Genomic DNA, 14,399 nt, shown 5'->3' with positions numbered 1-14,399 from the left:
CTCATGATTGCTAAGCAAGAGCTCTATCACTGAGCTCCAACCTCAGCCCCAATTATTTATTTATTTATATTGGGGATTGAATCTAGGGGCACTGAGCTACATTCCTAGTCATTTTTAATTTTTGAGACAGGGTCTCAATGAATTGCTAAATTGTTGAGGCTGGCCTCAAATTTGTGATCCTCCTGCCTCAGCCTACCAAGTTGCTGGGATTACAGGTGTGCACCACTGTGCCGGACCAGCCCTAAAATTTTAATTGCAATTGAAAGCTAGCTTTTCTGTTGGATTCTTAAGACTTTTGAATTAGATCACTTAATTAGTATTTCTCAAAAAAAATGATCTCTGGAGTAATTGAATTAGAATCTCTGGGGATAAAACTCTAGGAAACTCATGTTTCTGATGTCACCTAAAGCTGGAATATCATTTTTGGGGGGCAGTTAAAGGGCCAGAAAAGAGAAGACATAACATCAGTAGAACGAATTGATCCTGGCTCATTAAGGCTGATAACTGTGCTGGGTCTATGATAAGGCAGTGAGGGGGTGGACTGTCGCAGAAAGACGTAGGTTTGATTCACAGTGTAGGTTTGATTCACAGTGAAGAGGACTGACGTGGTCTTAGCTCACGACCTCATTGAGCTTTGCACATCAACCAGGCTCCCTCTTCCACTTCCGGTTAACTCTTTGTTGGCTATCATTTTCCCAGCTGGGCTTTCCCTGTCCACCCACCAACAACCCTTGCTTCATTTTTTTTCACAGCAGCACCTTATCATCCTCTAATAGAGCATTTTACTTATTGTCTTCCCACTACAAATACAGTTCCATGAACACTGAAAGACCATGTCAAAAGATACTCAATAATCTATAAATTGTATAAAAATAATTCTACCTTTATGAATATTAAATGAATTTAAAGAGCTTGCAACAGTGTCTAGGCAAATGCTGATTACTATTCTTCTAGGATCCTTCCGGGGAGAGAGTTAGAGGGTTCTTGAAGAATTTTTGGTAGATTTTTACTGTTGATCAGTCGTCTTTCCCGCACTTTTCTCCTCTCCTCGAGGGTCGCTCTTCTCGAGGAATTCGCGGCTCCTCAACAATCAAAACCAAGTCTGATTCTTCAGAGGTTTAACAGGACAAACAGGAGCAGACTAGCCCTAACTTTGGGAGCTTTCTTCCCTTCCTCTCTTCACTCCCCAAAGCCAGCTCTTCTCGCCACATTATTCTACCAACGAAACAAAACAGGGAGGACAGCGCCTAGGAAAGAAGCGGGTGTGTAGAGGGGTAAACGCTTCTTTCTCCGCGCAGGCGCGTTCCGTCGCAGGACCTCGACTATCGCGATAGAGGAGCGAGATCGACGCGGGCCCTTTAACAGCCCCTTCCCGGCGGCCTGCCCCGCGCGTGCGCCCTGCGGTTCTGCGCTTGTCATCATGGCGACGCGGGGCCATGTGCAGGACCCTAACGACAGGCGCCTCCGGCCCATTTACGGTGAGTGTCTGGGGCCAGCCTGGGCGCCAACCCAGCAAGCCGAGGGCGCCCGAGGGTGGGGGGAAGACTCAGGAGGGGCGCGGAGGGACCGCGCGGGTCGGACGGGCGCGGGGGGCGGCCGCGCGGGCCACTAGGCCGCAGCCGCCGGCCTCGCGTAGTCGCCTGCCCAGCCTTCCTGAGCCGTACGATGGAAGCGGCGTGCTCCGGGTAGCGGCTGGTCAGCAGAGCCGGTCTGACAGGCAGGCCCGGTAGGAAGAATCCTGCGTAGAGAACAGAGTTGCTCTCCGGCTGCGTTATTACGGTCTCTCGGAGAGAGACCCGAAAGTCTCCTTGCAAGTGGAAACCGGCTCCAGCATGAGGGTGGTAGAGCTCCCCCCCCCCCGGGGGGATAATACCCCTCCAGTTTGTTTGTTTATTTAATTTAAGGGAATTGGACCTACGGGTTTGTTGGACTAAGTGGGTTTCAGTGCACGTGGACAAAAACTGAGGGCCAGAGAAGGGCAGGGACTGAGACAAGGTCACCCAGATGCAGGCCCAGGCCCAATATCCCAGACTCCCAGTCCAGAGCTGTTTGGTAGAGAAACAGCTGCTCTGGGCACACGTGGGAGGCGGGGGAAGGGGGTCTTGGGGCCTAAAATAGCAGCGAAGAGACAGCAATGGTTCGTGTCAGAGGGGCCCGCCGGGCTGCTGGCGTGCTTTTCCTTTCTGTATCTGCCTGTGGTTTTCTCTGTATCTTGCCTTCCGCGTTTTATGTGATTCTGACTTCACAACGCTTACCTCAACACGCAGGCTCTAAGGTAGACGTCGATGTCCTCTTACTACCCTGATATAGGAAAATCAAAGAATTGAGAAACAGTATCTGAGATGTTCTCTCATTGGACAGTTGTTCCTTTTGCATTTCCTTTCCTCTTAGATGTTGTATGGTCCTGGTCTATCTCAGTTAATGGTGAGGAAGCTTCAAGGTCAGTGGTTTTTGCGAAAGTAGTCTTCCTGGTTATAGTGGGATTTTTTATCAAATAGAGGCTTCTCTGCATGACTTAGGTCCATTTAGTTTTTTGTTTTGTTTTGGGGGGGCAGTTAACTATGTTTCTGGCACAATTGGTTCTGCTTTTATTGCATAATTTGTAAAATGCTTTACTCTCACAACTCATCTGATTCTATCAACAACTACGCTGTGAGATGGGTAATTATTATAGCTAAAGTGTATACACCACTAATAATATCGGTCATTGTCCTTGGTCTTTTATGTGGTATATCTCATTTAATCTTAACACATTCTCTTTAAAAAAATTGTTTTTTAAAAAACAGATGAGAAAACTGAAGCTTTCTTGATGTTGTGTAATTTGATATAGTCACTCAGCTAGTATTTCTTGGAGCTAGGATTTGAACGCCAGAAATTCCCTCATTCTGAATTGAAGACAGATTTGCCTAAGGTCACACAGGTGGGGAAAGGCTGGGATGCGTCTCTGATTTACATTTCCCCATTACAGCGTATTCACACATGCTCTTACTCTTGTAGAATATATTTTAGAGGGCAGAGCTGATACATACAGGGTGGGGTCATGATTTGACTCATTACATCTTAGTGAAACAGCTGCCTGCCACTGTGTGTGTGTGTGTGTGCGCGCGCGCCCACCATGGATTGAACCCATGGGACCTTTGCTATTGAGCCACATCTGCAGCCCTTTTGTTTTTAATTTTGAGACAGGGTCTTGCTAAGTTGCTTAGGGACTTGCTTAGTTGCAGAGGCTGGCTTTGAAGTTGTGATCCTCTTGCTTCAGCCTCCTCAGCTGCTGGGAATACAGGCATGTGCCACTACACCTGACCCTTTTTTTTTTTTAACTATAAAAACCTAATACTTGGTCTGGGGCTGTAGCTCAGTGGTAGAGCTCTTGTCTAGCACATGTGAGGTACTGGATTCAATCCTCAGCACCACATAGAAGAGACTGAGGCAGGAGGATTCCAAAGTTTGTGTCCATCTACAACTAAAAAAAAAAAAAAAACAAACAATACTTTTCACAATAATTGGATTTTTAAAATTGTTCTTGAGGACAAAGAGAAGGACTTTGATCCCTTATTTATTTGGAATTAATAGCGTTTTTGAACTGTCCCATAAAACAAAACAAACAGACAAAAAAAACACAACAACCCACCAGTTCATGTTGTTAAACACCAGGATATGCTAACCAGAAGTGACATCCATATTCTCAAAACTGAAGTCAGAATTATATAGCTTTGTTATAGCTGAATGGAAAGAGGACTAGAAGAGACTTTCTTTAGGAATTCTAAGGTGATTGATACAAATTGGCAGGTATAGGAAAAGAGAGAGTACAGCCTATCTTTTTTTAAAAATATATATTTTTAGTTGTCAATAGACCTTTATTGTATTTATTTATATTCAGTGCTGAAAATCAAACCCAGAGTCTCACACATGCTAGGCAAGCACCACAACCCCAGTCCCTGTCCTTGTCTACACATTTTTACTTTTGAATTCCAGACTTTTGATTAAGTACATTAATACTCCTAAACAACTGTTAATCCTTGAATTCACACATTGTAGAGGCTAGCCTTGAACTCATATCCTTCTTCTTCAGTCTCTGGAGTTGCTGGAATTGCAGGTGTGCCCCATCACATCAGGCAGGACATGTTTTTTTGTTTTTTGTAATTTATAAAATTCATTGAAAAGTTTCTAAAAAAAAAAAAAATCTACCTTACTAGCTGGTAGCCATCGTCAGTCATTTTCAGTCATGGCTCTTTGAATTCCTTTTGTGGTTATTTTGTATCATCTTTGTTGCTCTCCCCTCAATACAGGATCAAACTCGGGGTCTCCAAAGCATGTGTTCTACCATTGTCAATTCATATCTTATAAATGTATGCATCTCTCATTATCCTGATAGACTACCCAGTAGGTTTTTTTTTCTTTAAAGAAATTTAATTTTTTTTTTTTTTTTTTTTTTTTTTTTTTTTTTTAGTTTTCAGTGGACACAACATCTTTTTTTTTTAATATTTATTTATTTTAAGTTTTCGGCAGACACAATATCTTTGTTTGTATGTGGTGCTGAGGATCGAACCCGGGTCGCACGCATGCCTGGCGAGTGCGCTACCACTTGAGCCACATCCCCAGCCCCCTGGACACAACATCTTTGTGCTGAGGATCGAACCCAGGGCTCCGCACATGCCAGGGGAGCACGCTACCACTTGAGCTACATCCCCAGCCCAGGTTTTTTTTTTTTTTTTTTTAAATAGTCTTGTTCATTTTTATATTTCTTCCTTTCTTCATTCACCATATTTACCAGGGACCTGGTATATGTTAGGCACAAGACATGTAGGGAATGAATACTAATTAGTACAGAAATGGTTTTTGCTTTTAAGGATAGTCTCAACAAAATTTTTTAAATGACAGTATACAAAACCACTGCATTTGTGCTAAAGGCTTTGACATTTGTGCTGTCATAGCTTGCCATGACAGCATACACCATGGGCATCTGGGCCGTTGAGGGCAGGTCAAGGAAAAGTCCCTGTGGGGCTAGGGATATGGCTCAGTTGTTAAGAGTGCTTGCCTCGCATGTACAAGGTCCTGGATTCAATCCCCAGCACCACCAAAAAAAAAAGAAGAAGAAGAAGAAGAAAATGTCCCTGTGGAAGTCTTGTTTTACTTTGGATCTGAAAAAAGATCAAGGATTAGAAGAAATGGATGGGGTGGCCATGATGAAGACCCTGAGAAAGGGAATTTGATCCACTTGAGGACCAAAGCAGAGGCTTGTACAATTGGAATGTAGAGATGTATAAGAGGAAGTGACTTAGAGCAGCAAAGGTAGGCAGGAACTCAGCTTTGTAAGCCATTTTAAGTATGTTGAAATGTGTAAAATTTGTGTTTGTGGTAAAAACAAAGCTCCTATTCTCCAACATTTAGGATTATTTGTTTATTTTCATGATGCTGAGGATTGAACCCAGGACCTCATGCATGCCAGGCAAGCACTCTACCAATTCACATCCCAGCCCAACATTTAGGATTTTTAAGTAAAAGATGTTGTAATTTAAAGATGGAGCTATCTTGTATTTATGTTTTGCTAAGTTGATGCATTTGCCTTAGTAGTCTCTGTAGCTTTTGTAGGATGCCAGAATAATGTAGATTATTTCAGGTGCTATGGTTCATGGCAGCCACCTGAACATGCAATTTAAAACCTTTCCAGCTGTGCATAGTGGTGCATGGCTGTAATCCAGCTACTCTGGAGACTGAGGCAGGAGGATTCCAAAGTTTGAGACCAACCTGGGCAATTTATCAAGATTCTGCCAAAATAAAGAGGACTGAAGATGTAGCTCAGTTCTGGGATGGGGTTGGGACTTTCCTTTTTATTTTTTTTTATTTTATTTTTTTTTTAATTAACCAAAATATTTATTGGATATTTTATTTTATTTTATTTTATTTTTTTTTGGGACTTTCCTTTTTAATTTGCAAGACAATTAATACCTTTCCTATTCTTAATATCTATAAGTGTTTAGAGAAATAAACCCAGGGCTTCTCCTGTAGGGCAGGTAGGCCTGCATGCTTCAGAGGAGCTTCTGTTAGGAAACGTTACCCCATGAGTGCAGATTGTAAAATCATTCAGCAAACTCTGATAATCTGTTGCCAATGATTTAATTTGAAGTTTCCCAAATTTCTATCATTCCTTTAGCTAAATATGAAGATTTAAAGAAAATTTTTTTTCTTAGTTGTCAATGGACCTTTATTGTATTTATTTATATGTGGTGCTAAGAATTGAACCCAGTGCCTCACAGATGCTAGGCAAGCATTCTACCACTGTGCTATAACCCCAGCCCTCATTATGAAGATTTTAGCTATATTATAGTATTATTTTTAAAATATTTTTTTCTAGTTGTAAATGGACACAATACTTTATTTTACTTATTATTTTTTTTAAATGTACTGAGGTTTGAACCCAGTGCTTTACACATGCTAGGCAAGTGTTCTACCATTGAGCCACAATCCCAGTCCCTTATATATTATTATTTTTTAAATGTTTTAGTTGTAGGTGGACACAATACACAATACCTTTATTTATTTATTTATTTTTTAATATGGTGCTGAGGATCAAACCCAGTCCCTCCCACATGCTAGGCAGGCGCTCTACCACTGAGCCACAACCCCAACCCCTATAGTATTTATTTGTGCTGTAATTAATATTTTTCTCCTAGTTGACTTTTAAACTTAAGTTTGGTTTATAATAATATATATCATTGAGGCTGGGGTTGTGGCTCAGTGGCAGAGCACTGTACCAAAAAAAAAAAAAAAGTTGTTAAAGTCTTACCTATATTCTGACAGTGATCAACTTTCTCGCTATGAGTGAGAAAGGACCACCTAAAAATATTTCCTTTGGAGTAATACTTACCCATGCTTTGCAAAACATCCTTTAACCAATGCCTTTTAATGTTTTTTCTGCTTGATTTGTAGATGGCTAATTTTGGCTGGCTCTTTGTATTAAGGGAACAAACAGCAACCTCATAGCCCCAACCACAATTATTCTTGATCAGATTTTTTAAAGATTTACTAAAAAGACAACTTAGGATGTCATTTTATTTTTTTATATATTATTTTTTGCGGGGGGTACTAGATACTGAATTCAGGGGCACTTGACCACTGAGCCACATCCCCAGCCCTATTTTGTATTTTATTTAGAGACAGGGTCTCATTGAGTTTCTTAGCGCCTCGCTTTTGCTGAAGCTGACTTTGAACTCATAATTCTCCTGTCTCAGTCTCCCAGGTGTGCGCCAACATGCCCAGCTACTTAGGATGTCATTTTTATTGGCTTATTTTCTCCAATGGCTGTATAATTTTTTCTTTTTCTTTTTTTTTTTACTGAATTAATATTTATTTTTAAGTTGCTTTGGTTTTTAAGAAAAACTGAAGGAAAAGCTCAAAATTTTATTTAATATAAGGAAATTTTAAACAGGCATATTGGTATTTTTATTTTTTAACTACAAAACATGTTATCTTCATCTCCACCTAAAATTCTGGGTACTATGAAAAAAATGGTTCTCAGGTGCTCTTAAAACAAACAAACAAACAAAAAACTTTGAACACTTAATATGTGTTGACTCAATGTAACACTTAACTCAATGTAACAAAAGGACATATTAACAAGATTTTTAACATCTAAAGTTAAAGGAATAGACCTTATATTTAATACATGATTCCTTGTAACTTGATATTTCCTGGATCTAAAAATAATTAATATTTATCCCACCATTTGAATGCCTTTGCTGACCTCTAAAGAGGTATTCTTTTTTCTTTTTTAAATTCAACTCTTTCTTTTTGGCATTTATTTATTTATTCATTCATTCTAATCAGTTATACACGACAGCAGAAAGCTCTTTGATTCATCGTACACAAATGGAGCAGAATTTTTCACTTCTTTGGTTGTACTCAACATACATGTACCTAGGGTCATGATCACCATCCCATTCCACCATCTTTCCTATCCTTATACCCCTTGCTCACCCACTTTGTCCAATCCAAAGTTCCTCACTAAGGGCTATGTAATTTGTGTTAGAGAGTCAGTAGTGTAAATTGAAAATAAACTTTCCACAATAAAGTTAGCAACCAATTAGGGCTGGGTTGTAGCTCAGTGATGGAGAGCTTGCCTCACATGTGAGGCACTGGGTTCGATTCTCAGCACCCCATATAAATAAATGAATAAAATAAAGGTCCATTAACAACTAAAAAATAAAAAATTAAAAAAAATAAAAAGAGGGTTAGCAACCATTAATAATCAGTCACTTAGCCATTGAGGAAAGGAGAGTTTGACATCAGACTGAATGCAGTGAAGTTTCTTATTAAAATTCTTTTGGGTGCAAGGAACAAAACTGACTGATAACCAGCTCAAGTTAGGGTAGTTCCTAAAAACTTGAGGGAATCAAGAGCAGGGAGGAAGTGTGCCCCTTGTCTTTCTTGATGGAAACTAGAAAGCTGCCATGATCTAAAGCTTATTTCTCAGTTGCTCATCTCTATTTTTCTAGGCTTTGTTCTTCAGACTGGTTTTACTGCTCACTTGGGACATTACTCTGTTGGCTTTGTGGCCATACCAAGCTTTGGCCAGAGGAGGAAATGTTCATTCATTATCATCCCCCAACAAGCTTCTTCAGGACTGCCCTTCCCTCCAGAGTTTTTTTATTTATTTTTTATTTATTAGAGACAGGGCTCACCGAGTGGGCTAGCACCTAGCTCTTGCTCATGCTGGCTTTGAACTCTAGTTCCTCCTGCCTCGGCCTCCTGAGCCACTGGGATTACAGGCATTGCCTGGTCTCTCAGATTTTTGATAAAGATAATTGATATTTTTTATTCCTGTATAAATGCTCTGTGAACAAAAAGTCAAGAGGTAGCACTTTCGTTTGTTCCCCATAAACTAATTTGTGTCCTCTAAAGCTTCTTCAAAACAGAAATTCTGGAGCTGCCACTAGTATTCTTAGACTAAGCTTTCCTCATTATAGTTAAAAATTATGAGGAAGAAATCTGACCTAGCCTGGGCCAAAAGTTCATCCAGTTATATGGTCTAAACATGGTCATCTAGTTGTACCCTATTAACAAGGACAATGGAAACCACTCTCAGAAAATAGGGCTAGGCACATTGGTACTGTATGTCAGAACCTTGTCAACTACAGAGGGAATAGGAAAATGTCCTTAAAGTCCTGACTTCTGGACTGATTCATTTATGGGTAAGCTCACAGAGTTGGGTTTTATCAAATATGTCTACACTTTGAGATGTCTAGTTAGTTTTTTTTGGGGGGGGGTTGTTTTCGTACTGGGGATTTAACTCAGGGGTGCTTTACTGCTGAACTACACCCCTAGCCCTTTTAAAAGTTTTTATTTTGAGACACGGTCTCACTACATTGCTTAGGGTCTCACTAAGTTGTTGAGGCTAGCCTTTTTTTTTTTTTAATATTTATTTTTCAGTTTTTGTTGGGCACAATATCTTTATTTTATTTTTATGTGGTGCTGAGGATCGAACCCAGTGTCCCGCGCATGCCAGTCGAGCGCGATACCACTTGAGCCACATCCCCAGCCCAAGGTTGGCCTTGAATTTGTGATCCTCTTGCCTCAGCTTCCTGAATTGCTCAGATTATAGGCATGCACCACTGTGCCTGTCTAAGATGTCTATCTTCTTTTTTTTCTTTTTTGGTACCAAGGATTAAACTCAGGGGCCCTGATCACTGAGCCACATCCCCAGGTTTATTTTGTATTTTATATAGAGACAGGGTCTCACTGACTTTCTTAGTGCCTGCTTTTGCTGAGACTGGCTTTGAACTCTCAATCCTTCTGCCTCAGCCTCCTGAGCCAGTGGGATTACAGGCATGCACCACCAGGCCTGGTTTAAGATGTCTACACAAGATATATTCTGTGAACCTGAATTTTGCAGGACTGAGTCAGAAGTAACTTAGAACTGACTCAGAATAAATCAGCATCAATTGACTAGGAAGAGAAGTTTTCGTTTATTGGGTTGGTTTATCTGTCCTCTATTCTATAAGGATAAATAAAGGCCTGTCAGCTGAGCTAAGGATTTAAGAAAATTGGCTTTAGTTATTTCAGTATTCAGGTCAAAATTGTATGCTTTTCAATCAATTCCTATGATTCATTAATCCCTCTATCTAAATGTTAGATCTTTTTATTTATTTATTTATTTTTGGTACTGGGGATTGAACTCAGGTATACTCAACCACTGAGCCATATCCCCAGCCCTATTTTGTATTTTTAAAAAATATTTTTATTAGTTGTTGATGAAATTTTTTATTTTATTCTTTATTTGTATGTGGTGCTAAGAATCGAACCCAGTGCCTTACATATGCTAGGCAAGCGCTCTACCACTGAGCCACAATCTCAGCCCTGTTTTATATTTTATTTAGAGATAGGGTCTCACTCAGTTGCTTAGTGCCTCGCAGTTGCTGAGGCTGGCTTTGAACTCTTGAGTCTCCTGTCTCAGCCTCCCAAACCATTGGGATTACAGGTTTGTGCCACCGCACCCCGGCCAAATGTTAGTTCTTTGATCTTCCTCTCTAGATTGAATTCCCTACAGAGTAAGGTTTCTCATCTTTTTACCTTGCTTTATTGGTGCTTATCAACATTAACTTCACTCAAGAAAGATTAGAGATGAATTTCATGTATTCAGTTGGGGTCTGTTGAAAGATTTACTGAGAGTTTATTGGAGGAAAATCTAAACCATATAATAAAATGAGGGGCTGGGTTGTGGCTCAGTGGTAGAGCACTTGCCTAGCATGCGTGAGGCACTGGGTTCCATCCCCAGCACCACATTAAAAAAAAAAAAAAACTAAACTAAATAAACAAAATGATAGTCTGTTTCTGTTATTTGAAACTTTGCACCACCAGGACCATATATTTTGAGTCGTCCAGGCCTGTGCTAACCTGGAACCTGTTAATGAGCAGAGAGGAACCTGAATTGGACTGACCGACATTGCACTGCTTCCCATTTACCACACTTCTCGTTTTTCTTCTCCATAAATGAATCTGAGCTTAGACTTTCTTTTTTAATTATAGACTTTATTTTTAGAGCAGTTTTAGGTTATAGAAAATGAGCAGAAAGTAGAGTTTAACAGTTATATGTAGAAGCGTGTGTGTGTGTGTGTGTGTGTGTGTGTGTATATATAGAGAGAGAGAGAGAGAGCGAGCGCATGCGCGCACGTGCACGCGCCTGCATCCAGTAGTAAAGAGGGGGAAGAACAGGGGAGATGTAGGTCAAAGGGGACAAACTTGTAGTTACTATTATGAATAACTCTGGAGCTCTAACAAACAGCATGAGGATTGTAGTTAATAATATTGTGCTATACAATGAGAATTAGCTGAGCAAATGTTAGGTTGCTCTAACCACCCACAAAAATAGTAACAATATGAGGTGACGGTTATATTAATTTGCTTAATTATAGTAAGCATTTTACTATGTATTGTCCATATTTGTATGTCATATATGTGTATATCATGTATACCTCAAATACATGCAATAAAAAATTGTTTTTGAATAGGTATAGGTACATATGTAGCTTTGGGAAACCTAGAAGTAAATTGTTCTTCAAAGTAAGTGCTAGCTTCTTTTGAAAGTGTCATTTTTCCCTACATCCTGTCCTGCTTTGTTCCCTATATTCTAGGCTTATGGAGAAAACCTTTAATTTTCTTTTTCACTGAGTAATTAGCTATGTAACAAAGTAAATACTTAATAAATATTTAATTTTGTTTTAGTCGTAGTTAGACACAATACCTTTATTTTATCTACTTTTATATGGTGTTAAGGATGGAACCCAGTGCCTCACATGTGAGAGGGAAGGTTACAGCCCATCCATGTAGTCTTGAATCTTCACTAAGGATTAATATAGCCTGCTTATATTGCTTTTGGAATATAGAGTTGTATATAGAAATGTAAAGTCATTTTCTGGGCCATCCTAGCCATTTAGAATTAAAATCATCTTTTTTTTTTCTTTTGTTTTTGGTGCAGGGCCTTATACATACTAAATAGACTTTACATGATGGAATGACACCCTTGGTCCCTCCATGAACCTTTTAAATTTTCTTTTAGGTTTGTGCATGCTAGACAAGTGCAAACTCCATCCCTACTGAGCTGTATCCCAACACCCACCATGATGGTTTTAATGGCAAATTAAGATACTTTCTGAAACAAATGAAAACAGCCTGTGCATTTTCATATTTGTTGTTGAAGAAATATAACAATATATAATTTCTTTTTTTTTTCACAGATTATCTTGATAATGGTAATAACAAAATGGCAATTCAGCAAGCAGATAAACTGTTGAAGAAGCATAAAGATCTTCATTGCGCTAAGGTAAGTCCCTTTGCCCTTAAGTTATTTAATTTGTGGATTAGGGTTATAATTCTTTAAATGGAAAGGATATTTCAACTTTTTTGTTTTTGTTTTTGTGGTACCAGGGATTGAACCCAGGGCCTTGTTCGTACTAGTCAGGTACTCTACCATTGAGCTAAGTTCCTAGCCCAAAGACATTTGATTTTTTTAGTGACTGTTTGGATTTTTTCAGAGTATTTAATAGTACTTTTCTGATCACTTCACATGCCATTAATAGTACTTAATTGAAAATTAGTTTATATTTGTGATATTACTTATCTAATTCAAATACTTTCGTTTTCATTGTTCTTCTAAACAATATCATTTATTCTTAGTATGACTGAAATAGGAAGGAATCTTGATTTGCTTATACTTTTAGTAAAGACAGGTTTAATTGAGCAGCATCCAAGGGATACCTTACAATTTCTGCTTTTAAATTTGCCTTCTTTGGTGTTTCTCTGTGTGTGTGTGTGTGTGTGTGTGTGTGTATATGTGTTGCTGGGGATTGAACTCAGGGCCTTGTGTATGCAAGGTAAGCACTCTACCAACTGAGATGTATCCCCAGTCCCTTTGGTATTTATTTATTTATATATATGTTGTAGTTGGATACAATACCTTTATTTTTATGTGGCACTGAGGCTCAAACCAGGGACTCGCATGTGCTGGGCAAGCGCTGTACCTCTGAGCCACAACCCCAGCCCCCTCTTTGGTTCTTTATACATTTCCTTTTCTGTATTTTTTTTTTGGTACCCGGGATTGAATTTAGGGGCCACATCCCCAGTCTCTTTTTTAAATTTCAGACAGGGTCTCGATAAATGGCTTCGGTCTTGGTAAGTTATTGAGGTTGGCCTTGAACTTGCAATCCTCCTACCTCAGCCTACTGTGTCACTAGGATCACAGGCGTGTGCCACCATGCCCAGAGGGATTGAACTCAAGGTCACTCAACCACTGAGCCCTATTTTTTGTGTGTGTGTGTATTTAGAGACAGGGTCTCACTGAGTTATTTAGTGCCTCGCTGTTGCTGAGGCTGGCTTTGAACTCATGATCCTCCTGTCTCAGCTTCCTGAGCGACTGGGATTATAGGTGTGTGCCACAGTGCCCAGCTCTGTACTTTTAAAAACTGATTTTTTTCTCCTTCCTGACAGGTTTTAAAAGCAATTGGTTTACAGAGAACTGGGAAGCAAGAGGAAGCCTTCACCTTGGCACAGGAGGTGGCAGCCCTTGAACCCACAGATGACAACTCACTACAGGCACTGACTATTCTTTACCGAGAGATGCATCGACGTGAGTTTCTTTTCATTGCTTTTTAAACCTGAATTTACAGGGTTTTTTTTGTTTAATTATTTATTTGGTTTTTTTAGTTATACATGGTAGAAAATATTTTGACATATCATACATACATGGAGCATAACTTCCTATTTTTGTGGTTGTACATGATGTGGAGTTACTTTGGTCATGTATTCATATAAGAACATAAGAAAGGGTCTGGGGTTGTGGCTCAGTGGTAGAGCGCTTGCCTAGCACATGTGAGGCTTTGATTATCAGCACCACAATAAAAAAAGGGCTGTGGATGTAGTTCAGAGACACAGAGGTAGAATGCTCCTGAGTTCAATTCCCAGTGTACCAAAAGGAGAATGAATGAATGAATGAATGAATGAATGAATGAATGAATAAATAAAGGTATTCATCTATAGCTAAAATAAACATTTTAAAAAAAGAACATAGGAAAGTTGTGTCCAATTCATTCTACTGTCTTTTTTTTTTTTTTAATTTTTATTGTTGGTTGTTCAAAACATTACATAGTTCTTGATATATCATATTTCACACTTTGATTCAAGTGGGTTATGAACTCCCATTTTTACCCCGTATGCAGATTGCAGAATCACATCAATTACACATCCATTGATTTACATATTGCCATACTAGTGTCTGTTGTATTCTGCTGCCTTTCCTATCCTCTACTATCCCCCCTCCCCCCCCTCCCCTCCCCTCCCCTCCCCTCTTCTCTCTCTACCTCCTCTACTGTCATTCATTTCTCCCCCTTGTATTATTTTTCCCTTTC

General features: G+C 39.5%; 1 protein-coding gene across 4 annotated transcripts in view; it reads left to right on the top strand.

The window, feature by feature from the left end:
• Window positions 1-1,348: 1,348 nt before the first annotated feature.
• The window catches only part of Naa25 (N-alpha-acetyltransferase 25, NatB auxiliary subunit), a 72,967-nt gene continuing 59,916 nt past the window's right edge, over window positions 1,349-14,399 (top strand). For all 4 annotated transcript variants that reach the window (XM_048785625.1, XM_015502535.2, XM_048785626.1 and 1 more), the window contains exons 1-3: window positions 1,349-1,478; window positions 12,234-12,319; window positions 13,483-13,621. In XM_048785625.1, coding sequence (XP_048641582.1) covers window positions 1,421-1,478; window positions 12,234-12,319; window positions 13,483-13,621 — 283 coding nt within the window. In that variant the 5' untranslated portion in view covers window positions 1,349-1,420. The remainder of the gene's footprint in view (window positions 1,479-12,233; window positions 12,320-13,482; window positions 13,622-14,399) is intronic.

The sequence above is a fragment of the Marmota marmota genome, unplaced genomic scaffold (assembly GCF_001458135.2).
Source record: "Marmota marmota marmota unplaced genomic scaffold, marMar, whole genome shotgun sequence".
In the NCBI taxonomy this organism is placed as follows: domain Eukaryota; kingdom Metazoa; phylum Chordata; class Mammalia; order Rodentia; family Sciuridae; genus Marmota; species Marmota marmota.
This window is presented reverse-complemented; position numbering and strand designations above follow the sequence as displayed.